This window comes from Chaetura pelagica, unplaced genomic scaffold, assembly GCF_000747805.2.
Source record: "Chaetura pelagica isolate M959 unplaced genomic scaffold, ChaPel_1.0 scaffold657, whole genome shotgun sequence".
In the NCBI taxonomy this organism is placed as follows: domain Eukaryota; kingdom Metazoa; phylum Chordata; class Aves; order Apodiformes; family Apodidae; genus Chaetura; species Chaetura pelagica.
In genome coordinates this window covers 585,919-612,672 of record NW_009953931.1, presented here as the reverse complement: position 1 = coordinate 612,672, position 26,754 = coordinate 585,919, and the positions used below count along the sequence as shown (strand labels likewise).

Below are 26,754 nucleotides of genomic sequence, written 5' to 3'. Positions count from 1 at the left end.
AGCTTATGAAGATGAGTGATTTTGAGATATTGTTATGGATTTATGTGCCAGAAAGAGAAGTACTGTGGTGAGAGGATTGTATTTATTTACCTTTGCTTAAATTGAAGAAAATTCTATGTTTAGGTTCTTAGTAGTGATTGCCATTAATAGCTAAAATTTGTTTCAAAACAAATTTAGTTGGTTTTATATAAGTCTGATGTGGGAACTTTTGGACCAAAAAAAATCTGTTTGTCATTAACACAAAATTTCATCTTGGCCTTCTAAAAGCAGAATTAATCAAAGGCATGGAGAAAAGAAATTATTAAAATATTACATTTCATTCCTCTGATACTAATGTAGGCATGGACAACCTTGACAATTAAGAATTTTTCAGTGGAACTGCAGTTTTAATTTAATGTAAAGATAAAATTCTGCTATTTATTACATTATGCATTACAATGCCAATTTGAATAACAGAAGTTGCATAGATTCAGTTCAGTTTATGCCAGATAATGAAAGAAAAAATAAAATTCTTTGCCTAGGCGTGCAGGTAAGGTGGACATAAACCCATTGTGCATGTTGCTTCTGTGTCTGTTGCCGTGACAGTAGCATGTTTTAATCCTGTGGCAGTAACTACAGCACATGGTCTTTGATAGCACACAGGCTGACAACAAAAAATGTCCTATTTTTAAGGATTTACTCAATGAGGCAGCTTACAAAATGTATTTGTACCTTGACCCAGAGCCTTGGACTAAGTTTCGAGTGTGCACTAGACAGTTTTCAGCTGCCACCCAAAGGCAAGGTCTAGCTTCCTGTGTTATTGCACTTCGCTTCTTTGTAGTAAGTTGGCATAGGCTGCCGAGGTGGCAGATGAATTTTTGCCTTTCCTCTTGTAGGGTTAGCTTTCTGTATGCTAGAGCTCTGAGCTGGGATGGGGACAGGGCAAGGTGGGTGATGGTAAAGGGGGAGCCTGAGGAGGCTGAATCATGTCATGAGTTCTGGTGGCATTAGGGTCACCATAATGTGAAACTGTATCTTCTAGTTAACCAGTGACTAATCTCTTTCACTTTTAAAAGGAAAATAAGAATTGATAATGGAAATTTAATGATGACCAATTGATTAAAATGCTTACAGAAACACACATAATACTGATTTTTTTTATAGTATGGTACCTATAGAATAGAGTAAATGAGTGTTGTGTTACAAGTATTGTAAGCTACCAGTATACACAAGTATATTAAATGGTGATACTTGTGTTTGATTTTGTGAGCAGTACAGTAGAAAGTGTGTTATGCTTGAACCCAGTGTTTTCTTTAAGTAATTTACTCCTTTAAAATGAGTTCTGTATCAGATGTTTATTGACTTTTAATGAAGAAGAAAACAGTAATCACGAGCAAGTAGCTTTTTGGTTTTTATGGATGCAGTTGTGTCCTCTGACTAGAACTGCAAAGCAGCTTCCACAGTGTACTCTGGGAAAGCTTACACAGCTCTGTGGTAATAAAAATGTTAGTTTTGTTGGTAAAGCATATGCAGAAATTGTTTTATGCATTATAGCGAAGCTGACCTGTCTTGGGTGTACTAACTCATATTTTTCTGAAGTGATTCCTTCCCTGTTTATCCTACAAATGGGATATGCATGTGTTTCAGAGCATGAATGTCTTCTACCTCCTCAATATTTCAGCATGAAATGTAGAGGCCTCCATAACCATGTTCTATTGAAGCACTGGATCAAAAATGGTTGTCAATACAGTAAAGGTTCCATATCTACTCCAAGTTAATTTCATTTTATATTCAGGAAATGGGAGTACTAGACTCTTTACCTGGGATATTAACAATATACTTTTTGTTTAATACTTCAGATCTACTCTAGTCGAGAACTTGAAGAAACGTTGAACAAAATCAGGGAAATCCTCTCAGATGACAAACATGACTGGGATCAAAGAACTAATGCGGTAAACTTTTTATCTGGTTTCAGGTTTGAGTGGGTGTATCTGTAAAGCACAGACAGCTGGTTAATTTAAAATGTTTTTTTCTTAAAGTAATTACACTCCATATAATTGGAAGAAATTTGAATTTTTAAAACTTTAATTTTTATATGCCAAGTAAGTTTCAGCAAGTGTTTTTAAAAGGCTGCACTACTTTTTGCTGATGTTTAAGTGAGAGGTTTTCTAAAAGCCATCGTGTATGTTTCAGTTGCATTTACACAAAATGATGTATTCTGCTACCATTAGTGAGTCTTATATGTGGCTTTGCTAAGTTTCACTTGCAGGATTAAAATGTTTGTGTGTATGTAGCATTTATATTTTCTATCAGGTTTATGGCATCTTAACATTTGGAAACGGTTACGTGAACAGAATTATGTATCTGTATATTTGTAGACTAGGATCTGAGACGTTTTAACTCTAGAATTTAAGTAGTGTTTTAAAGTCTTTTAAAGTGTATTTAATTACTGCCATATATTTCAAAGTAATGCTTTGCTTTCCAGATGCACATTTTTGCAATGAAGTTAGTGCTTTTTTATTTTTAAATGCATATTGGTTTTGTTCTAAATGAAATGCCTTAAATTTTTTAGCTGAAGAAAGTTCGATCATTGCTTGTTGCTGGAGCTGCACAGTATGATGGATTTTTCCAGCATTTACGGTTGTTGGATGGTGCTTTCAAGCTGTCAGCCAAGGATCTCAGATCCCAGGTGGTTAGAGAAGCCTGCATTACTGTAGCGTAAGTATCCTCCCTGTGCATTGGTGCATGTTGCTAGGTTTTAGTATGAGTTAGACTTAAAAGATGCTTTGCCAGTGTTGCAGGAAGAATTAGCTTGATGGAGTTCAGTATATTATGACTGATAAAGAGTCAAGTCAGTATCCAAAGCCATAGAGAAAAAGAAATAGAGAAATTCAAAGGAATTTGTTCTTTTAGGCAATATATGTAATTTATAATACTGTAACAGTTTCTAAATGAAGAACAAGTTGCCATCATTACGCTTGGTACTTAGTCAAGTTACAAACTGCTGGAAGTACTGCTGTAGTTCTGGGGGCTAGTCTTAGGAGCACTTATGCTTGGGTGATTGGCACAAAATTTTACTGTTATTACTTGTAATTAGAAAGTGAGCTGCCCTACAGTGATTTGAGCCCTCCTGCTTGACTGCTGAAGTATCAGAGATGCAGTTAAAAAATATAAAACCAAAGTGAAAGCTTCGGTAAAATGTTTTGATGAGGTAATATTTTTCATGTCCATGATGATTTTAGAAGCTTTAGCTAAGAAGAAATAAGATCTCCATCCTCATCAACTTAGCGACTGCCATTAGATTCAAGAGGGAGAAAAAACCCCTTATTTTTACACCAGAGCAGTTGTTCTTACATCATGTTTTCTATAGATTATTTTTCTTCCTCTGGAAAATCGTTAATGTAACTACTGATTTTTGGTGGCCGTGTGGAACAGATAAACCCCAGAGTTCACCCTTCCTGTTCTGGTCTGCAGTTTAAACAGCATAAAACTGTCCTTGCCGGGAAAATTCAGCTTGGAGAAAATAACACTAACCTCTTACCATGAAGTTAGGTGTGGTGTAAAAGTACTGTGTACATGTCCTCATCCAAAGGGAAAAATCTTGAATGATAAATCTGAAATCTTAGGGAAGTTACGTACTGTCGAAATGTGTTAAAAAGCAGAAATACTATTATGTTTTATGTGGATACAGGCATTTTAAACTTTCAAATTGTGGTACTGCTTTTTAATTATGAAATAAAGTTACTACTGTTCAGCTTGTTAATATGTCTGCCAAGTAACAAAAATGTTCTGCAAATTTTGCATTTCTACTGAGGTAAGGACTTGAGAAGAATGAAATTTAAAATTTCTGTTGCTTGGAAATGGAAGTCTTCAAAGTGTACAATGCACTTAGTTGTTTTAAAACTAATAAATAAATTTATGTTAACAAGTTTTATTTCTTCTTTCTGAATAGCCATCTTTCAACTGTTTTGGGAAACAAGTTTGATCATGGAGCTGAAGCTATTGTGCCTACTCTTTTTAATCTGGTTCCAAACAGCGCCAAAGTGATGGCAACTTCTGGATGCGCAGCCATTAGATTCATTATTCGGGTAGGTGTTCCTCTCACTTGGCTTACAAGGAATGTTCAGGTAGTGGCTCTTAGCAGAGATAATAAAGATTCTTAAGTAATGGCTTATAAATTATTATTCCGTGGAGAAGTAGACTTTCTCACAGTTGGACAAATGTTATTTATCATTGGAAAGAATTGGCAGCATTACCATCATAAAGATGAAAGAATAGGTATGAAGATCAAGTCTGTTTTCATGATGTGCTTGTAATGTGTTAATTTCTAAAAGGCAAGTGTATTTCAGAGTTTACCTCTGTTTAGCTTCCTTTTTGGAGAAGACAAAGTTAAGCTAGTAGTTAAGAAGCTACTAAGAATCTTTATAAGAAAACAACAACCAAGCCTCAAACTATTTTTATTTTTTTAATAGTAAAAAAATTGGAACTGTGGAGCTAATGACAAAATGTTGAAGAGGCTAAACATACATGGATAAGTTCAGAAAGCACGAGTTCATGGGAGAGAAGCCCAATAGAGATTTTAATCATCAGGTTTAAGGACTTTCTAAGCTGAGTCCATAAAGCTATAGCATACAGAAGAGGGAAATGCTGTATACTATCTATTTTTGTGTGTGTGTTCATTAACCAACGGACTGCTGTCTGAGGCAAAATATTTAGATAGATTTTTGGGACTTGTGCTGATATTTTTGTGCTTCAGATAGAAGTGGGAGGTTGTCTGTAATTTCTGAGTGAAAAGCTGTGATGTTCTTAATGCCATGCACTTACTACTATTCACTTACTGAATTTTGTAAGTTGTTGCAGATCTAAGTGGTTTAATCACACCTTTTCTGCCATCCTCAGTATGCTTTGGAATCTGCACTTATTTTTGTTACCATGCCTCTGAGAATGTGCTGTAAGACTTCTGCATTACTTTTGTGTCAGCACTTAGGCTAAGAACTGTTGGTGTTTTTACCCCACAGTCTTTAAAACATGCCATGAGAGAGCTATAGTACAGAGTTGAGAGTGGAAGAGGGAATATACCTTACACAGGATGATTAAAGTTTTAAGAGAAGAATACCATTTGCTGCAGTAGTATTAGGCAAGCTTAGGCATGTAAGAAGCTAACCTTGTCTTGTTTTTTATAAAAGCCAAATAAAGCACCAGAAAAGCAGCATGAAATAAAAATGGGGCGGTTACATTAAATTGGCTTTATTGGTCCAGTTTATTTGGAGACAAGCCTACACATTGGCTATAGTTGCCCTCATTTTGTTTAAACTTCTGTTATTCTTAGCTGTATTTTAATGTACTAGCTTGGAGGCATAGAAGCAAGAAAATCCTATCCACAGTGTTCAAATACCCAGCCAATAAATGGCTTATGCAAGGTGTTCTGACAAAATCACGTTTTAGTGGTAAAAGAAAGAAAGAAGAGTGTCAAACCAAATACAGTCCCACTCTCCTTTGGAATTCTATCATTGGATTAAATGACAGATGTTCAGGGAGTATGTGATCAATTGAATATTTAGAGCCCAAACCATGACAATTTTTGGAGTCAGCATTTTGTTGAAAAATTGCTACTAGAATCTACTGACAGCCAGTTCAGATCCCAGTGCTTTAGTATGTAGTTGCTGTGAGGGTGAGTTTACATAAAATGTGGGAGACTATTATTTCAGTGATCTTGAAGAGCTCCATCTTATCTTTGTACCTTTATTGGATTTTTTATTTCTTCTTCAGATAGTTTGTACATTGTTGTCTGGTTTCTCTTTCTTGACTCTTGGTAAATAAGGAAATGAATGTAAAAAAAGGGGTGGGGGGCTGACAGTCATGATGAGATGGCATGATGGTAGAATATCTTTTCTAGAGGGAGGTGGGATTCAGGTTGGACAGTTGAGCTGCAGGGTGTGTTGGGAGGAAGCATGTATCTTTACAGCTTCAAAGTGGGTAAAGGATGAAATGTGCAGTCTTAAAGCTGAATGAAAGCAAGCCTGAGGCTTTGATTCCTTTGTGAAACACTTTGTAGGAATTACAATGTCAATTGCTCCAAAGACTTGGAACATACAGGTTTCTCCATCTGTAAAAATGTTTTATTCTTTCTCCTTATACTGCTTACTGTTCCCTTTCTGGCAGTCATGTACCACTTTTCAGTTTGAAAGCTGCAAAACACAAAAAAAACCACCCCTAAAATCCTGTTTCAAAGTGTATCAGTACAAAGAAATAAAACTGTAAGGTTCTTCCAGATTTTTTTAGTGAATTCCCTTTTAATTCTAAAGTTGGCAGTTCTCTGAGAACTGATAATGATCTCTCTGCTTTTTTGGTGATTTGTGTGTTTATATTCTGGAACAATAAGCTAAGGAGAAAGCTATGACACATGAGAGTAAGAATTGTTCAGTACTGAACTTTTCAAGCAGTTTTTTTATAGGCTGCAGTTTCACTCTGTATTTGGGGCTGTTTTAGATGTTACGTGTTTAATCAAGAAAGGAATAAAGAAATTAACTGAAAATGGATTTGAACCATGTTACTCAGAATTAAAATAATATTTTAATACTTTGTGTCCACAATTAGTTAAGCTGAAGTAAGGCTACTGTAAATCTGAATTAAAATATTGCATTTGGATTTAGTGTAGTTTATTTTATACATTTTGGGTGGGTTGAGCCTAGCTGGACACCAGGTGCCCACCAGATCCACTGCTCCCCTCAACTGGACAGGGGAGAGAAAATATGACTAAAACCTCGTGGATCAAGATAAAAACAGGGAAAGATCACTCACCAGTTACTGTCATGGGCAAAGCAGACTCAACTTGGGGAAAATCAATTTATTACCAATCAAATCAGAGTAGGATAATGAGAAAGAAAGAAAAAAAATAATATTAAAACACCTTTCTCCCTCTCCCCCTTCCTCCTGGGCTCAACTTCACTCCCAGTTTCTCTGCCTCCTCCCCTCTAGCAGCACAGGGGGATGGGAAATGAGGGTTGCAGTCAGTTCATCACATGTTGTTTCTGCTGCTCCTTCCTCCTCAGAGGAAGGACTCCTCACACTCTTCCCCTGCTCCAGCGTGGGGTCCCACCCACAGGAGACAGTTCTCCACTAATTTCTCCAATGTGAGTCTTTCCAGTGGCCTGCAGTTCTTCACAAACTGGTCCAGCCTGTGTCCTTTAGTGGGGTGCAGTCTCTTCAGGAACTCAGACTGCTTCAACATGGGTCCCCCATGGAGTCACAAGTCCTGCCAGCAAACCTGCTCCAGCAAAGACTTGTCTGTCCATGGGTCCACAAGTCCTGCCAGGAGCCAGCTCCAGCACAGGTTTCCCACTGGATCACAGCCTCCTTTGCATGTCCACCTGGTCTGGTGTGGGATCCTCCCCAGGCTGCAGGTGGATATCTGCTCTACTGTGAACCTCCACGGGCTGCAGGGGGACAGCCTTTCTCACCGTGGTCTTCAGCACAGGCTGCAGAGGAAACTCTTCTCCAGTGCCTGGAGCACCTCCTCCCCCTCCTTATTTACAGACCTTGGAGTCTACAGAGTTGTTTCTCTCATGTATTCTCACTCCTCTCTCCCTCTGCAGTTGCTGTTGTGTAGTAGCTTTTCCCCTTTAAATGTGTCATCCCTGAGGCACTACCACCATCAGTGAGCTCGGCCTTGGCCAGCAGCAGATCCTTCTTGGAGCCTGCTGGCATTGGCTGTATTGGACACAGGAAGCTTCAAGCAGCATCTCACGGAAGCCACCCCTGTAGCCCCCCTGCTACCAGAACCTTGACATGAAAACCAAATACATCAGTTTAAATGGTAGTTCAAGGGTTGTCTTTTGCCATGAAGATGTTAGGTGTTACCATATAGATTATATACATATGCTTGCTTGTATTACTTGTCATGCTTTTACTATTTTATTGATGTATTTCGTATTCAAAGGAATTTGGCCTTTGTAGTGCTAATTGTATTGATTGATCCGTAGAAGAGTGCTCATAGTTTCAGACTGATTGATTTGCTTTTTTCTCTATAAATCTGATTTTTAAGACTGCTATGTCTATTGCTTTTTTTCTGTGGCAAAACTAAAATCACATCAGCTTACAACTCCTTTGAGGATACACTGACATTTGAGCCTTCATGTATCACTTTGACAGCTGCATATGGCATTTCATTGTGTGATTGTTGGTGGCATTGGAAATGTTTTTTGCTTGATGTTTTGGAAAAAAAGCAGGTTTAATCAATTGATGTACTAGCAGCAGCCTCTTAATAGTATTCTATATTTAGTTCCAATAAGCATTTTAAATTAATGCAGTTTATTATGTCGCTAATTCTGTTTGTCTTAATTATTACAGTACTAATTTGATAGTGTTTTTGTCTTCAACTGTTTTGTTTTCTTTCTTTTTCTTCAGCATACCCATGTGCCACGACTCATACCTTTAATAACAAGCAACTGTACCTCAAAATCAGTTGCAGTTAGAAGGTGAGTACATTAGAAGTAGCGAATTATTAAAACTATTGCTTTTATAAATGTGATGATCATATGCTGGAAATAGATTTGAAGGTTTATGGCCATTTACACTGAACACACAAAACTCTTTTCCAGTAAACTACAAAAATTAATTTCAGCAAAGGTACATCAGATGATGTTGAGGAATGGTACTTTCTGCCATATTGGAAGATGTTAATTGTATCCTGTTTATTCTAATTTAAAACATTCCTAACACTTTTTGAAAAAGTACCTTCTGATTTAAAACCAGAAAGAAAGAAAAAAAAATTGCAGCTGTAGTAGAATCTGTGTTGCTCAGTCTAATGAGAATAAACAACATGGGTATTGAGAGGCATTGGGAGAGCATGAAAGAGATTTGCAAAGAACCTGCCTGAGCCTATTAATTACTGTTAGGGCCAGACTTGACAGGTCCAGTGAGTTTAGCTCTTGTGGAAACAGTACAGCCTACTGCGTGCAGTCTGTGCCAGCACTTTGCTCTCCTGCTGCCTCAAGGAGGACTTTGTAACTTTTGTGCAATGTGGTTTGAATGTATGGAGGTAAACTGTCTGATACTGTGCCCAAAATAAGAGACCTACCATGCTGTGGCATCGAGATGCTGGCTGCTACCTTAGGTAGGACATGCTGGATCAGTGTGTTGTCATGTTTAACAGCTGATGTGCATCTTCAGCATGTTGTTCTTTCTAATAAGTGAATGCTTGGGTTGGCTTTTGACAAGATTAGTAGGTTTCTGACAGAGAGTCATTTTCTTCACAGAATGTCATGAAAGCAGCTCATACTGTCTCTGGACCTGTGCTAGCCCTGAAAGCAACATAGCTCTGTATATGAAAGAAATAGCTTGAGGATCTGAACTATTTGCTCTGAATCTATGCAGTCTTTGCGTCCAAAGCATGAATTACCTCTACCCAGGTTATACTGGCCTATCATAACTTCTGGTTTGACTGCAAAACAATTCACGTGGCTTCAGTGCCTCCACTTATCATGGTTTTGCTGAGGAGCATTAAACTGTAGGTGGCTTTGGTACTGCAGTTCACAATGCACTGAGTGAACATCAACAAAGGTGGCTGAAATTGCATTGTGTTCATACTGACTTCATTCCTTTGGAAAGGCAAAGCAAAACTATATCAGCTGTAATAGGGAAAAGCCTTTCAGAGTTTCTTGCTCTGTCTTATAAATGTCCTAAGGATTTGGGCAGTATAAAAGTAAAATCTTCCTCTCCAAAACAGGTCAAAAGTGCAACATAATTAGAAAAAGTATTGGTTCCAGACAAGAGTGTCCACTACCATGGCTTTTAGACTCATCTGCACCTTTGTAATCCATGTTGCTTTAATTTGTTCACCAGGATCTTGCTTCAAGCATATTTTAAAGTATGTCTTTTGCTAATGGCTCTTTGCTAAATTGCAGAGAATTCGGAATTAATAATAAATAAGGTTACATAACTCAGTTTGTAAAGTGCCAGTAGATCCTTAGGAAGGCTTCCTATATGCAAAGCCCTGTCCTAATGGTCTCATGTTTTCCTTTTTGTTATACACCCAGTAATGACATGTGAAAGAATGGGAATAGTGTTTGGGACAGAAGTACATGGACACAGAAACATCGTGTTGTGACTTAATAGCTGAATTTTTAAAGAAGTGAGGTTTTTTTAAATACTAAGATTTATAGTTTGTACCATTTTTAAAGTGTATTTTTCTCTCTGTTGTTTTTGGGCTAATAAAACAAACATAGCATATACATAATAACATGACAGATGGTTAATTGAACCACAAGTATTTTTTTGAAGTTTAGGATTAGTTAGCATGCTTGTTTGCTTTCTATACAGAGTATTTTAAGTTTGCAATAAAGTGACCAGTGTCCTTCTTTGACAGATAAATGTACTTTTGCCTCAGGGGAAAGGAATAAAGTTACTGTTTATTCTGCAAGCACATGAGAGAAATGAGTATTAATTATAACTTTCTGTTCTCTCTTTTTAGGCGCTCCTTTGAATTTTTAGACCTGCTGTTACAAGAGTGGCAAACACATTCATTGGAAAGGTATGAGCTAGTATACTTTTTGCCCAGGAATAAACTACTAATGAATTTCAAGACAGAAATATTTTCATTGAATCCTTCAATTGGATTAAATTGTTTAGCATTTGCCAACCTTTCTAGCACAGCAGATTGTGTCTCACGTAAGTGCCAGGGAGAAGGAGAGCTTTATGCTTCAGCCTTGGCTTCATGTTGCATCCTGTCTTTACCCTCTGCCTCTTCTCTAGTATTGCATGTGAGCAATGTGTTCCATGCTTTCTCAGAGTTTCACCTATTATCATGTGTCTTATGCAACAAGGACAGAAGCATCCGTCTTTTGTTCTTGAAAGGAGGAAATCTGTGTTTTTACCATAAAAGATGGCAAGTGGGATTAGACTGGAGGATTTTTTCTGGTAACTATTAAGAGCAGACTGTAGCTTCTCCAGGTAGATAGGAAAATAGTACATGTATCAGCTTTGCAAAGAATGTATATGGTAAGAACCAAGTGAGAGCAAAGGTACTTACTACAGGGCCTCCAGAGATGGCTCTACAGCTCTAAAGAGCTCATCCAGCTCTACAGTCACCCTTCAACCTCTCATGGTGCTTCTGAGAAAGGGAGCAATGGAGACACTTGATTTATGTCCGAGAGTGTATGTATGTGTTCAAAAACCCCCAAACAAAATAACCCCTGCAAAAAACCCAAACCAAGACAAAAAAAGCAAGCCCAAACAAAACACTAACCATGTCTTGAATTAAAGCATGTTTACCATCCCTATTTTGGTTGTTCTGTTGGGCACTTGGCTGTTCTTTGAGCATGTGTTGAGGTTTAGAAATCATATGCCAAAAGCTTTTAGAGGTGAATTTACCAGAAAGCAAATTTACTAATCTTTTTCCTTCTTATTGCTATTAATATAATAGGGGAAATAGTTTTTCAATTTAAAAAAAAAGTAGTTTTTTTTTAAATAAGGTGTTTTTAAATAACTTTTTAAGTGTCATAGTTGCATGTATATCTGAAAAGTAGTTTATAATTTTTTGTAATTGAAGGAAGAAGGTGCATGTGAAGGTGCAGTTATATCATCATTGTGCTTAAGTGTTTGTTTACCTCATCTTAGAAAGGATTACTATCTCAGCTGGTTTTTATGCAGAGAAATGTTTATTCAAGTGTAAAACTTTAGCATGTAAAATAGAATTTGGGGTTGCAAAAGCATGAAGAATATCTTTCTTCTAGGCATGCAGCTGTCTTGGTTGAAACAATCAAGAAGGGCATTCATGATGCTGATGCAGAAGCACGAGTGGAGGCAAGAAAGTGAGTTTTAACTACATTTTGCTCTCAATTATTCTATGTTTTACATGGTTGATAGAACACTACTTGGAGGTGAGTGGCTGAAGAAGAGGGCACATCTTAAGTTGAAAATTGATGTTTCTGTTATTGAAGTCCTAAATTAATATTTAGTTTCTTTTGCAAATGACAAACTTAGTTTTGAGGCAATGAATCCTGTTGTGTAACAGTTGAGGATTCTACTGAAAGAAGAGTCATAAAGGTAGATACTGTTGCACAGTCATTCTCCCTCCCCTCCAACTAATGAAGCAGCTGCAGCACTTTGACTAGTGAGTAGTCCAGAAAATTATTTCTTCCTTCCCACAGAATTGTGAAGTGAATGTGAGAATTTCAGAGTATAGACTAAGTTATTTTGAAAAGATAAATTCAGTCACCCCGGCTGGTTTCTTTTATTAATTGATGAGCAGTATTGTATGCATTACACATTTTCAGTCTGACTTCCTTTCCCTCCCATCCTTGGTTCATTCTGTAATTTTTACTTTGTGACTCACACTTTGCAGAAAATACAGAGCAATTACACATGGTTATTCTTTTCTTTTACAGAGCTTATCTGGGTCTTAGGAATCACTTTCCTGGTGAAGCTGAGACTCTGTACAATTCTCTTGAGCCACCCTATCAAAGAAGCCTCCAGACATACTTGAAGAGTTCTGGCAGTATAGCATCTCTTCCTCAGTCAGACAGGTCATCCTCCAGCTCACAGGAGAGCCTCAAGTAAGGGTCACTTAACTGTTTCTGAACTTATAAACTCATAAAAACTGTTTCTGAAAGAAGGCAAATAAGCCAAATGTCTTTGGTGTAGAAAAAACCTGCAACTGTATTTTGTCACTTTTAATATTTTAATAAACATTTTAATTACATTTTGCTTTATAACAGTATTAGCTCTGCAAGGTTACAAATACGAGCAGTTATCTAGATTTTCACAGAATTGTTGGAGTTGGAATGGATCTCTAGAGATCATGTAGTCCAACTCCCCCACTAAAGCAGAATCCCCTAGAGCACATTACTCAGGACTGCATCCAGGCAGGTCTTGAATATCTCCAGAGAAGGGGACTCCACAACCCCCCATGGCAGCCTGTTCAAGGACTCTGTCACCCTCACTGTAAAGAAGTTTTTCCTCATGTTTAAACAGAACTTCCTATGTTCCAGCTTGTGCCTGTTGCCCCTCATCCTATCACTGGGAACTACTGAAAAGAGTAGTTTGGCTCCATCCTCCTTGCATCCACCCTTTAGATACTTAGAGGCATTAATAAGGTCTCCCCTAAGACTTCTCTTTTCCAGGCTAAAGCATCCCAGCTCTCTCAGACTTTCCTCATAAGAGAGCTGCTCCAATCCCCCTATCATCTTTGTTGCCCTGTTGTAGCAGGCTATTCTTACATATTTCTTTGTTACACCAAAGTATCTTCAAGGTTCGTATCTTGACGCCAGCATTCTGGTGCAATGAATAAGTCTAGGAAAGAAGGGTATTGCTTCTTTTTACCCCTTTTCACTGGGAAAAAAAAAAAAAAAAAGAAAGAAAAATATAAGAAAAAAAAAGATAATGAAGATGTTAACAGTGAGATCATTCAGATTGAAGATCTTTTTTTCCCTGTCTTCACTGTTATTGGCCATATACGAGCCCTCGGCACTGGAAAGACATGGAGCTGTTGTCCAGGGTCCAGAGGAGGGCCATGAAGGTGATCAAAGGGCTGGAGCACCTCTGCTACGAAGGCAGTCTGAGAGAGTTGGAGCTGTTCAGCCTGGAGAAAAGGCTCTGGGGAGAACCTTATAGCAGCCTTCCAGTACCTGAAGGAGGCCTGCAGGAAAGCTGGGCAGGGGCTTTTCACCAGAGAGAGCAGTGATAGGACAAGGGGTAATGGTTTTAAACTGAGAGAGGGGAGATTTAGGTTAGACAAAAGGAAGAAATTCTTCACCATGAGGGTAGTAAGGCACTGGAATAGGTTGCCTAAGGAGGTTGTGGAAGCCCCTTTGCTGGAGGTGTTTAAGGCCAGATTGGATGAGGCTTTGTGCAGCCTGGTCTAGTGTGAGGTGTCCCTGCTAGGAATGTCAGAAAAGTAGGTATTATTCATAAGCTACAAATACTCCTTTTGTGAGGAGTTAAGTAACAGTGCTGACTTCTATATTATCATTGCACTCCTGAGTTAGTAATTCAGAATATTATGCATCTTTTTTCTCTCTGCTTTTTGCTTTAAAATTAGACGTGGATAATTTTTACTAAAGCTGAGACTCTAGACTCAGGCTGTAATTTTACTAGTGATTAAATAGTCAGCTATTTCAGCAAATAGAAACGTTCCCAGATGGACAAATATTTAGATGGCTAGATAAGAATCAATGATGAAAGTGTAACACTTTATTCTGCTAGTCTCTTGCTTTTCCCTGGTCCCTCTTACTGCATTTTACCTTTCTGAACCAGGTGGAAGGGATGGCTCACAGTATAACTTGAGTAGACAGATTTTGCTCCAGCAGCAACTCATTTTTTGCAGTAAGAGCAAAGGGAAATGGAGAAAAAAGACATGGGATTTTTCTCCTTTCAGAAATTGTGGGAACCTCTAACATGCGAACACAGGAAATTCAGTCTAGCTGCTTGGAAGTTTCAGCATTTTCCTTTGTGATTTTTAACTTGATCCTTGGGAGACAGACTGGGGGAGGCTTATGAATTGTACACCTATTTTCCTTGTTACTGCGCATACTGCTTTGCATAGTTTCTTTCATAAATCAAGCTTTTTATGCAGCTTCCACTGTTTTTGTTTGATGGCTGGTTTTAGAAGATCAGCCCTGTGGTTAAAACCTTGTACTGACAACCCTAAATGTTTCTGTGACCAAATCTGGAATGCCTGAACCTTGTCTTAGCAAAGTATGCCTATTGGTAATCAAAGGATTAATGCTTTGTGTTGAAGGTATAATTTTATAAAATGCAAAAGAGAAGGTGGTTGCTTTCCTTATCCTTCTGTATGTAATGTATTTATCTAAAATTTATTGGAAACTTGAAGGGGAAGAAAGAACAGGAGTGGAGGTTTTTCTTTCTGTTACTGTTGCCTTTTGATTCTGATACATGAGACTTACTGGGTTTCTTGACTCCCTTTCCAGTCGTCCTCTGTCTTCTAAATGGTCTGCAGCTAGCTCAGCAAGCCTTGCAGGTAGAGGTAAGGTGGTTGCTACGTAGTGCAATGCACAATAACTGTCCTTTATTTTCTTTGAATTAAAAGTTTTTAATGCAGTTTAAGATTTTACTCTCTTAAGCTTTTACCCCGTTTCTGAGTTAAATAACGGTATGTGTCACTCCAAGGTGCACCTGGAGCTAAGATTTCCTCCTACTTGCTTCATATTTTATGTATTTTCAGTTGTTGCAAGGGTAAGATACAATTTGCTGTGTATTGGTACTATTGATTGATCATCTATGTTGGAATTCTTTCATGGAACAGTCACTCACAGAAAAGCAAAACATTATTCTCTAGTCTAATTAATGGTTATTAGGCTTAGAGCAGTTGAAGATGAAGGATTTGTACCTTCATCTATTCCCATGTAGCCGCTGCTCTATGAACAGTGAAAAGCAAAACCACAGATTTGTAATTCAAAGAGTTTAATTTTGTCTTGAGATTTCAGAATTTAATTTCTTTGTTCTCTTTTTACATGATGTGTTTGTGACTCTTGTGGAGTAAATCATTGAACTCCTTTTTACAAATGGCCAACGTTCTGTATACTGACACTGTTGAAGGGCATTTAGTTGTTGAAGACATAAACCAATGGTTAAAATGAACTGAAGCAAATAGTTAATATACAATAAATAATTGGAGGTGAATATAAAAATACTTGACAGAAGTTTAGACCCTAAAGCAATTGAAAGCATATGTTCAGTTTGCCTGTGCCTTTGTCATAGCTGAAGTGTGGGGATACTATCTTCCCTCAGTTTCATAAGGGTTGCTATGAATTTCCTTCTGTTTGTGAAGCATTCAGTCATGTAATAAATCACATCAATATTCACAATTGTGTAATTTTTACTAGGGTGGAAGCACATAGTTTGTATTAAATAATGCTAAATTTTCATGCTGAAGGAAGATTAATATTGTAAAACAAACTGTTCTTCATCTGAATTGCATGGCAACACTAGGTCTAGTTTGCTTCTTAACCTCAATGGTACTTTGTTTAATGTTAGCTTACATTATTCTACATTATCAGCAGCTCTGCTCCAGTAGTAGAAAACTCTGACCTTTTAAACAGAATTGATGTTATTTGTTGCCGACTGATTTCCTAATTTTACTTGTTTGTTTGTGTGCTTGGTGGGTTTGTTGTGTTTGTTTTTTTCTTGCTAGCCTCAGGCAGCAGCAGGAGTGTTCCAAGCCCAGGATCTCTGCAAAGGTCTCGAAGCGACATCGACGTGAACGCAGCGGCAGGTGCCAAGGCCCGGCATGCTGGCCAGGCAGCTGGAGCTGGGCGCTTGTCAGCAGCTGGTCTGCCCCCGGGCTCTTATGCCTCGCTAGGTAAGCCAGGCATCTTCACTACACTGAGGAGTACTTGTTGAGGTTTTTAGATCAGGCCATTACAGGGAAAATACATACTTCTGCTTTGGAAAAGCTGTTGTTATTTTTAATAGTATTTGGAGTGCTGCGGAAGGGCGGGTGTTCTGTTATGTTGCCAGCTTTGCTAGGTGCTTTATTTTTTTGAGCTTTTGAAGAATGCCAGTGTAAAGAATGTATCTGTTCTGTGCTCTATAAATATATTTGTCTGGAATTAATAGTAAGTATTGGAAGGAGCAGTGTCTTCACTTGGTGATGATGAATTCTTGTTTGTAGAAGTAATAGGGAAATGAATGTTAGGACATTGGATCTTCCATTTTTCTCAGTTCTTTAGCTGACTGTTTTACAACAATGCTAAGGAGATATCCTGGCAGTAAGTGGTGGCTTCTTGCCGTAATATACAAGTGTTTTACACAATAATACACAACATTGGTTTCATAGATTTCTTCCTAAGTGTGTTGATGGAGCTATGTGTATGTTTTTATCTAGGTGACTGTCTTGCTGTCTAGGTGACTGTGCTGTTTAGGCATAGTGCTACCAATTATAAGAATGCAGAAAAGTATTTGATAGTCGTGATGGTAAACGCTAGTACCTCCACTGAGTCTAAACTAAACCAGTCAATGGGGAGGGTAAAGGAGTAGGTTTTTGTTCTTTTTAGGTTATTCATGCTATAGGGGTAGCAATTTGGGAAGTGAGGTGCAGTGTTCACAAAACTGTTAGTGGTTTTTTTTTGTCCACTGGTGGACACCACTGGTGGTCACCAAGGAGCCATATCCTAAGGTCAGTATTGCCAAAAACCACTGCAGGAGAGGCAGGGAAACTATATAGTTCTTCCTATTTACCTTGTGTTTGGGGAGGTGTTAGGATACACTTTGGCTATGGTTTTCAAGGTGTGCTTTTTTTAAACAAAAATTTAAGTTTAAAACTGTTTTACATGAGTTGATTGTTTTGTCCATTCATTTTTAGAATTAAGTTTATGAGCATGAGCAAAGCTGACTGATAGGAATCCTTGTTACTTGAAATAGTGATTTCAGGTCTGGGCTCCCTCTAGTGCCTGCAGGGGGAGGAATCGGGAACCTGCTGGGTAGCAGGTGAACACTAAAGTCAGGCTCATTTTGCTTGGTGATGAAGACATGCTAGTGGTTATCACTTGAGGAATTCTCAGTTCCTCTAAGTAAATGTCTAAAAGCATAAAATCTGTGGGATAATAGTTCTCCAAGATTAGAGTATTGCCTGGTCTAGTTTTGGAGTGCAACAGGACATATTCTGAATCTCAGACAAAGCTGGAGTTCAGCTATTGTGAAAAGTGACACAGAGCATGGTGATAGAAGAAGATGTCAAATCTTTGTAAATTAATCTGACTTATTCATACTGTTGAAATGAAGAGACTACTTTGGTCTTGAGTTTTGTGGAAAATAGCTCTTGATTGGAGTACTGGTTTGCTTTCAGAACATTTTAAGCAATATGTGATTCATGGCCAGAATTTTTTAAGTAAGGTTTGAGAAGGGCATAGAGGTGTTCAGGGAAGTAAACGGTAGTGGTTTTATGCAGGAAAATAACAGAGATAAAGAAAAAACTTAATCTCTTTGTAGTTTTGGTGAGTGAAGCTAGGGGATAGGAATAAATAAGTAGTAAGTCCAGGTCATATTCTTCTAAAGGATTTGAGTAGCTGGAAAGCCTTGCTATCAGATGTAGGCACTTGTGTAGAAGACGACTGTGGTGGCTTGAAATGGCAAAATATTGTGATCCTAGCAATGTATAGCAAAGTCAAACCCTATTGCAGATGTTACAAGGGCAGTGGTGGTCACAAAGACCAAGGTTTGCTTGTAGTCAAACATAAGGAATATTGCTTGATTGATCTTGGCTCATTCTCCTAACAGGTTTTTTTAATAGTGGTAATTTAAGTGACAATTACCTGTCCACTCCTACCTATGTAGAGAAGAGTGTGACTATTGTGTGTTTGACTATGGATTAAGTATGGAATCCACCTCAAAATATTATTTGCTCTTAGTTTAAAAAAGGTAACTTTAAAATGAATGGAGTATGAATCCAAGCTAGTGTTATGTTTCAGAAAATGGGCTAGTTGGTAAACTTTTCCCCCCTGTTCATTTTAAAGGGGTTGTTTACACTGGATCCAAATATGTCAGCTTTAATGACAGATTTGTTAAGATAATGCTGACCACGATACTAAAATGCCTAGGAAATATTACTGTATTTCAGCAGTGCTTTCCACATCTTCTCAGGTGTTGCAGTCAATACCAAAATAAATACCATTGTCTCCTGCAGCTTGAATTTATTATCACCCTTACTTATAAGCATCCACCTTTTGCTTAAACAGCTGCCAAATTTAGAGCCTCAGAGGACCACAAGTTCCTGAGTATAGTAATCTATAGTGGTCTCTACCTGTTTTTTCCTTTTTTGTTATTAATAGAAGAACACTTGCTTACTTATGATTGTAAAGACTGTTCTAGAATCAGGAGGGCATTCTCTAGTTATTCTAAATGTTGACTGTCTTTGAAATCCTAAAGTATTAATGTCCTTTTTGAGGAAACTTGAGCTGTAATTACATGTGTCTCACACTAATTCAATTTTCACAACATTTAATTCACACAATTTTAATTTTGGTGGTTACTGTCATAAAATGTATGCACTACCTTCCAGCTGAACTGGTAAATCTTTAATGCTTTTAAACCAGAGAGGAACTTTCTCCCATTTGTCCTCTGTGTTGTGATGTCTCTTTCCCTCCTGTCCCTTAACACAGGTGGAGCTTTATGCTCAGTTGCAAATTTCATAAGAAATTTAAATATTATGGTTCAGTAATTATATAAATACGTAGTGATGCTTCAGTTACTGTTGGCGCAAAGCATGAAATGGTTTATAAATGTTTTCCTGTAAGGGTTTGTTAAAATCTGAGTAATGCAGAGGGATTCAGCATCCCCATGTAGGGTTGCTTGTACCCTATTCTGTAATTTGTACTTTGGACTGATAGAAACCAACTTTACTTAAAGTAGCTTATACATGCATGAATTAGATAAACACGTCTGCTGTATTTAATATTAATGTATTTTCCTTAATTAATGTTTTATGACTCTGCTGTGAACACCTTTATTCTAACACACTAAGTTTTCCATGTTTCTTTGCCTGCTTTTTCAACAAAGAGGATACTTCTGACAAGATGGATGGTAAGAAATTGTTTAGTCTGTCCTCTAATTCTATTAAATATATAATAAAGTGTCTTTTATGTAAAATTATGGATGTTTAATATATTTGTTAATTAACAAAACGCTATTCTATTTTCATTAACTTCTATGTAATCTTGATGTCTTAATATACATGTTGTGTTATTGCTGTATTTGTCAGTGTCTGCATCATCAGCAGGAGCTATCAGAAATTGGATGTTACTCTATTATTTACAGAGCAATTCTGTAATCAATACATGCTTTTTTTAAACCACCTCTAGTTCCATCGTGTTTTGTAGTTTCACCTTTAAGGTCAGCTGAACAATAATGGGAAAGATGCTTGACCACATAACTAAGGATTAAAAAAAAAAAAAATTAAAATGCTCTCTTTCAGAAGTACTGTATCAAAATCTAGTCTAGCTACATAATTCTATGTGCCTGTAAATCTTGTAACACAATATGATTCTATTAAATAATAGTTTGTTAAGAAGACCTACCTGTTAAAATAGCTTACCAAGCATTCCAGCTAAACTTCAGTGTTTACTTTTTCTTAATTCACTGTATTAGACACATGGATGGAGTTACCATATATTTTCATCCTAGCTGCAAAGCAGCTGAGATACAGGCTTCTCATAGCTGTTTTCTGTTTCAGATGTGTTTAAGTAATGTTTCCCATGTAATAAAGCTACAGAGTCCCAGATAGATGCCTGATAATTCTGGTTCTGATTTATTGCTGGGGAAAACTGAAGTCAGTTATGTTTGCTACTTAATTCTTGGCACATATTTATATTGAAAGCACATTTTTTCAAAGAATGAGTAGTTTACTGGAAGCAAAGCAGATGGTATTTGTCATAAAAATGAAAACAGTAAGAAGGTAGATCTGTCAAACCCAGAATCCCACAGCACAAATAATTTTCATCAGAGATACTTTTTGGAAGACTGTGAGCCATTTTTTGTGTATTGCAATTGGAAAGTTCCTTCAATAAAATACAGAGGGTTTGTACAGGATAGTAATGTCTGTCTTGCTTAATTCCATATCAGATTTTCTTATGTGGCATGTAATAGGATTTATTTATAACTATCAGCCCTAAACACTTAGTGGGGAAGTGCTACACAGTTGATCAGAATAACAGGGTTTTTTCTAGATTGTATCTGTAGGGATGATGTCCAAGACAGAATGTACACATCTTAGCTCTCCAGCTGCAGTTGTGTGATGTAGCTGCTCTGATCTAACCACCAGCAGGAGGAACTAACCATTTTTCCTTTTCCCACTAATCCTGGCCACTTTCTTCACTACTCTATTATTAATCACCATAGGTGAACAAATTCCAGAAACCTGATTTCATAAAACAGAAGTGAATAGTATTCTGTTATTTAGCTTTTGGAACTGCCAGTGTGCCTTGAGCCATCCAACCAGGTGGTAGCACAAAGGTGAAGAGGAAGGAGAAGCAGAATCACCACTCTTAGGAGGAGCTAGCTGTTTGCCTGGCTTAGGTGTTGCATAGAGCCTGCCTTCCAAGATCGAGCTCTTGAAGGATGTTGGATTTGTGGGGATAGTTTAGGGGTTGTTGTGGTTTTTTTTTATACAGACTGGCTAATTTGAGCTGGAAAACTCTGAGACACTCATTCATACACTTCTTGTAACTGATTTTTGTGAAGAAGCATTGAAAATTATGCTGAATTGATTTTTAGAGGGAGTTTCTTAAAATAGTGCCTTGAACATAGTATAATATGAAAAAGCCTTAGCTGGATTTGCTGAGTCAGTCAGGTTCAGGCTAGCCAAAGACACAAACACACATTTTAATCATTGTAGTTCTCTTACAAGGCAGAAGCAGCATAGAGTGAACACAAAAATAAAAATAACCTTGGATATTTTCTTTTGAGGCCTTTAACATTTCTATCACTGCTCATACATATTCTGTTCCATAATCAGTTTTGTTTCAAAGGATCCTATAGAGAGGAAGGACTGCTGTTTAGATAGCTTCCCATCAATTCCTAGGTACTGATGTCAGTAAAAGGATTAGTCTTACTCTCATTTTCTCACAACCAAGCCATGTTAAGCTTGGCATCCTTGTTAAGTGTGATCTGGTTTCAGCAAGCTCATATTACTTCCACTTATCTGAGCTAAATTTGATCTTATGCATGTTGACCTTCATATTAATGTAGATCTTCAGAGTACTTAGGGACTTAATTCAGATAAATCCTCCTTGCTGGAAGTTTCTATTAAATTATCACTGTCCAGTGTGGAAAAAACTGTCTTTGTGTTTTTCTCTGAGATAATAGTATGTTTTACATTTTCAGAAGAACTTGCTCAAAAATGTTTTTAATGTCTTTTTTGACCTGAACACGTCATTTTGTTGACTTACAGGGGCTTTTTTTAATTGATTTTTTGTGTGTGTTGTTTTGTAAGATGTTTGGAAGGCAGTGCTATATATTTTGCTCTTGTAAATCATTAACAGCATAGTATGGATGTTTCTTGATTTTGCTTCAGTTCAATAATAGAGTTGCAACACAAAAGATTTAGACCCCTTGACTTGATAAAATTTGTCAGCATTCACAAGATTAATCTCAGAAAGGAACTGGAGAGACACAGTATTGTTTGGAATATCATGTATTTTATTATCTTTTCTGTTTAGGAACAGCTTCTGAAGATGGTAAGAAAATATTTTGTTAGAACAGCTAATATTTTCAGCTTTGTATTTTCATTCATACAAATAAAGCTTCAAAGTAGAATCTGATCTTTCTGGGGCTTTGTGGAGGTTCATAACTGTAAATAGCTTATGCATCTAATACTTGGTTGTCATGTAATATTTTTTAAATTCTTTTGCTTTTATTTTAATTCTCAAGTACTCATCTGCAGTAGGAGTGTCATTGCTTAACATTTTTAGTGTGAAAATGTAGGAGCTTGAATTTTGCTTTTTTTTTTTTTTTAATGTATCTTGTCACAGAATATTTCATCAAATGTGTTCATGCTCTGGGAAGCAGGTGCTACTATTACTCATCTCTTTGAGACTTGGGAATTCATTTTCAATATGCTATTAACATTTAAACCTGTCATTAGCGAATGGATGTAGAGACTCCAAGTGAGTTAACAGTTCATTTGCTTCACAAATACAAACTGTTCCTTTGCTTTCATAAAATTGAACCAGGTTCCAAGTGATAATTTATCATAGTAGCAAAATAGTGGCACTCTGTGTTCCTAGTTTTTTTGGCCAAATTCTGAATGCAGTTACATACCTTGCAGTCTCATAACATTCAGTGGGAAAACATTGCCATTGTATAGGGATAACTAGTAGAGTTTGGACTAGTTAATCTAAACATTCTTGCTAGCATACTGTTTTCTAATATTTTAGTGAATAACCTCCTTTGTCCTGATTCTCTTCCTATAGACTCTCACCTATGGCTATTCCCTCTACTCGGATTAATAATATTAACTTGGTTGGTCTCCAAATTCTGCTGTGGAAAGCCTATAGCGGCTAGAACTAAATAACAGGCTACGTACCTAATTCTTCTGGGTCAAATACTGACTCCACATGTCTAGAAAATATTTTAATTATGCTGGTTTAGAAAGTGGATTGCCTTTTGAGATCCATCCACCCTGTACAAGCTTTTTTGGATATTGGTCTTACAACTTATAAAAATTCTGGTTAGCATGGATTTGCTTTTGTTTTTCTGTTATTTGAGAGGTTGTCTTAGGACATGTAGTACACATCTCTACTATTTATTTTATAAATAATTTTTCAGTTACCTATAGTTCATCCAACTGGGGTCTTCCTTTCTTTTGTAGTTTCAGTGTATGTTCCAGATGTTATGAGGAACGTGGCTAATAATGCAAACAGATGTAACCCAAACCCAAGGTGGTTTGGCATTTTAGAGGGATGTGGCTCTGTTGTTTGTGTTGTAGATAGTTTAATGTCTCTTCCTGAGTTGTTCTGTCTGTTGCTGAGAGTAGTATTTCCTTATATCATGTTGTCACTGAGAACGCAGTCTTTGTCAAGTATTGCATAAGGCTTGGGAGATCCTGTAGAAGGCTTTTATGACTGGCCAGGCAAACAGGACAATGTTCAGTAATAGAAAAACTAGTATTTCTAACAAGGGGACTGAAGTTAGAAAGAAAGCTTGGAACCCTATTCAAAAAACAGTCAAGATATTTATTGTAGTTTTTATGACAAGAAGTAGAATTACACCCACAAGTATTCATGGGAAGAGTGTACCAGATACAGCAACATTGGCATATACATTGCTTACTATATTTAATAAACTTCCCTTTTTAAAAATATTATCAACCTAATTACATAGGAAGCAAGAACTAGCTAGCTAGTTCAGGGAGTTTAAGACATAATGTGTAAATCATTTACTGAAACCTAGCATCAGAGAAGTATTATTTTGATTCCTCAACTATTAAGTCTTTCAAGGTATTCAAATTTCTACTAATTATCCCAAGCGAATTTTCACCAGTTGAGTTCTGCTATGCTGCTTTTTTATCTGCAGTCACTTAAGAAAATACTAGTAAATGCTACTGATGCTTTGATTTCTACATGACTGTGAAAACCTGATTTAATGCCATTTTTCTTTTATAGGTCGTGTACGAACAAAGCTTTCAACACCTTCTGTTGGTATTGGAAATTCTAAAACAGATTCCAGAGGACGGAGTAGAACCAAAGTGGTGTCACAGTCTCAGCGTATGTATTTTCTGTTTGTCAGTTATACCTGATAAAGAGGCCAAATGCTTAAGCATATATTCATTGACCAATGGCTACAGTCAAAGTTAATTTTTTAAAAAAGCTACATACTGAGTTGTTGTTCTGTGCCTTAGGTTCATCATCGCCAGACAAAAATGAAGGTATTTTTTTCAGTGTTTTGGGTCAGTGGTATTTTTGCATGCTTTTCTAATTCATGTTGTTTTTATCTGGAAAAAATGAGGTTAGGTCTTAATTTGCCAATTGAATTAGATAATGTCATAGGAAATTAAATCTACCCTTACATTCTGTCTTCAATTACAACTTCTCAACATTCTTTTCCCCCCCTTTCTGACCTTCCCAACACAAAACACCAGAAAACTTCTTTAGCACTTACACATAACACACAGACAAGTAATAAAGTAGAATGGGTAGGCTGAATGGTGTCCTCAGTGTAACCTGCAAAACCTAATTTTTCATTTTAAATAATGTATTTTAAACCCTTCAAATTTTAAATCTAGATTAAATTAAATACCTATTTTTCAGTTTAAGCTAGGTACTACTCTGCCTCCTAGATATGTACTCTTTTGATTACAGCTGTTACTTACTTAACTTTCAAATTTTAAATCTAGATTAAATTAAATACCTATTTTTCAGTTTAAGCTAGGTACTACTCTGCCTCCTAGATATGTACTCTTGATTACAGCTGTTACCTTTACTTAACTCTTCTTCAGAGTAAAAACAACCCTAGCTTTATAATCAGTTACTTAGCTTATATGGAATCAAAATATTAAAACAACAATTTGCTGTATGTCAGCTAATCCACAGTAATTTTTAATGTGTTTTTAGAAACTAAAGCAAATGCAAGATTTCCAATCTATCTGAGCACTGTCATTAATTTAAAAGATCTGATTACCTCACATTATTTGGCACTGGCTGTCCTACAGCAGTTTGTTCACACATCTAATGTCTGTGACAAGTATCTTCTGACTAAGCTCTGTAGTATTTTCAGAATCTCATCTTTGTTTAAGTGAAAAGCAAGGAAATAAAGAAAGGATGACAAATTAACAATAAAATTAAAATTGACTAACCAGTCAGGTCTAATATTATAAACCCATTAAATTATACGCTTTTAATTTTCCAGTAGAATTATTTTGCTATCGATAACCGTATCCACTTGATTTTAATAAAACCCCTTAATGCTGTAGTTCATGGCAGAAACATTTATCTTCATAGCAATTAGAGCACTTACCATAAAGCAGGTAGAAGAGTTTTGGGGTTGTTTTCCTGTTAAGAATGCTTCCCACTACTTCATTATCTAACAAAATGCAGTTGGATCAAGCCTGATCCAGTGCTTGCAGGTTTTGTGAAATAAACATATAAAATATATAATAATAATAATAAAAAAATCCAGTAACAGAAGTTCTCAGGTTTTGTTTGTTGTGGTTTTCTTGCTTTTGTGGGTTGAGAGCTTGCAAAGAAAGTCTAGTTTTTGACTGTGACAAAGGGTGTGCAAAACTTGTTTTATGTTTTCTGTGTCAGGATGACTACACTACATCATAAGCAAAGAATATTTGGATTACTAATTTTAGGGGGAGGGAAAGTAGCAGTCTTGTCAAATTACTTTTTCCCTTTATGAACAGCTGTAGCAGTATCTGTAGCATTCTTAGTATTAGGAAAGTTCTGAAATAACACCTTTGTATTTTGGATAGATTTAGTAAATGCTTAAAAAGTTATGGTGCTTGATAAACTGTTTAGGGGAGAGGTTGAATTTAGGTAGCTATATAAGATTTTTGTGGTGATCATTGTTGTAATATTAATTAAGCTGAATATACAGGGAAACAAACTGAAGCAATTCGGTTTCTTTTTACTTATAATGACTACTTTTTTTTTCCCAAGAAAATTCATTTTTGCACAGTATCAATGTCTAAAGAGATAAGTTGAATTGATACTGACACAACTAGATTTGTTTACATGTGATAGTGTGTGAAAATTAAATGCATGAATACATCTTTAGAGCCTTTTATTACTTCTGCTCACAACTGATGGCTTCAGATAGCTCATTATAACCTGTCAGTGGGGGAGAATAAGAATTCTGAGATGTTTTAAAGAAGATAAAGAAGGCAAATACAAATGGACAGGCAAAGGAGAACTGTCAGGCAATGTATGCCAGCTATTGGGGTGACACTTCTTTCTGTGACTGTAAATTCTCACAGCTTTGTGGGGAGCAAGTGCTTGATATTTTCATACAGGGAATTGGTTTATTTCCCTAGCTTATAGTGGGAGAACAGCTTCACATTAGATTTAATACTTTTTTAAAAACCACTGTAACACAAATGCTTTTGTGAATTTAGGGTTTCAGCTACTTAGCACTTTTGTTCAAGGATCATCTTGTGAAAGACTTGCAAATTTGAATGCTTTTACCAAAAAAATACTGGTTTAGGGTTTTAGGAGCCCTTTACTCTTCCTCTTGTACTTTTAAATTGTACAATGAAATAAATGCATATACAATCTACAGGTAATTATCTTGTTCTTATATTTGGAAAAAAATTGTTCCATTTTT

General features: G+C 36.7%; 1 protein-coding gene across 3 annotated transcripts in view; it reads left to right on the top strand.

Annotated features, from left to right (window-relative positions):
• Window positions 1–26,754, top strand: part of CLASP2 (cytoplasmic linker associated protein 2) — a 137,946-nt gene that overhangs the window by 74,348 nt on the left and 36,844 nt on the right. For 2 of the 3 annotated variants that reach the window (XM_010001699.1, XM_010001700.1), the window contains 13 exons: window positions 1,839–1,931; window positions 2,552–2,697; window positions 3,932–4,067; window positions 8,386–8,456; window positions 10,451–10,510; window positions 11,712–11,789; window positions 12,366–12,533; window positions 14,907–14,962; window positions 15,837–15,839; window positions 16,130–16,297; window positions 19,492–19,515; window positions 22,149–22,166; window positions 24,093–24,194. In XM_010001699.1, the coding sequence (XP_010000001.1) occupies window positions 1,839–1,931; window positions 2,552–2,697; window positions 3,932–4,067; window positions 8,386–8,456; window positions 10,451–10,510; window positions 11,712–11,789; window positions 12,366–12,533; window positions 14,907–14,962; window positions 15,837–15,839; window positions 16,130–16,297; window positions 19,492–19,515; window positions 22,149–22,166; window positions 24,093–24,194 (1,123 nt within the window). The remainder of the gene's footprint in view (window positions 1–1,838; window positions 1,932–2,551; window positions 2,698–3,931; window positions 4,068–8,385; window positions 8,457–10,450; window positions 10,511–11,711; window positions 11,790–12,365; window positions 12,534–14,906; window positions 14,963–15,836; window positions 15,840–16,129; window positions 16,298–19,491; window positions 19,516–22,148; window positions 22,167–24,092; window positions 24,195–26,754) is intronic. The other variant, XM_010001702.1, reaches the window with a different exon arrangement.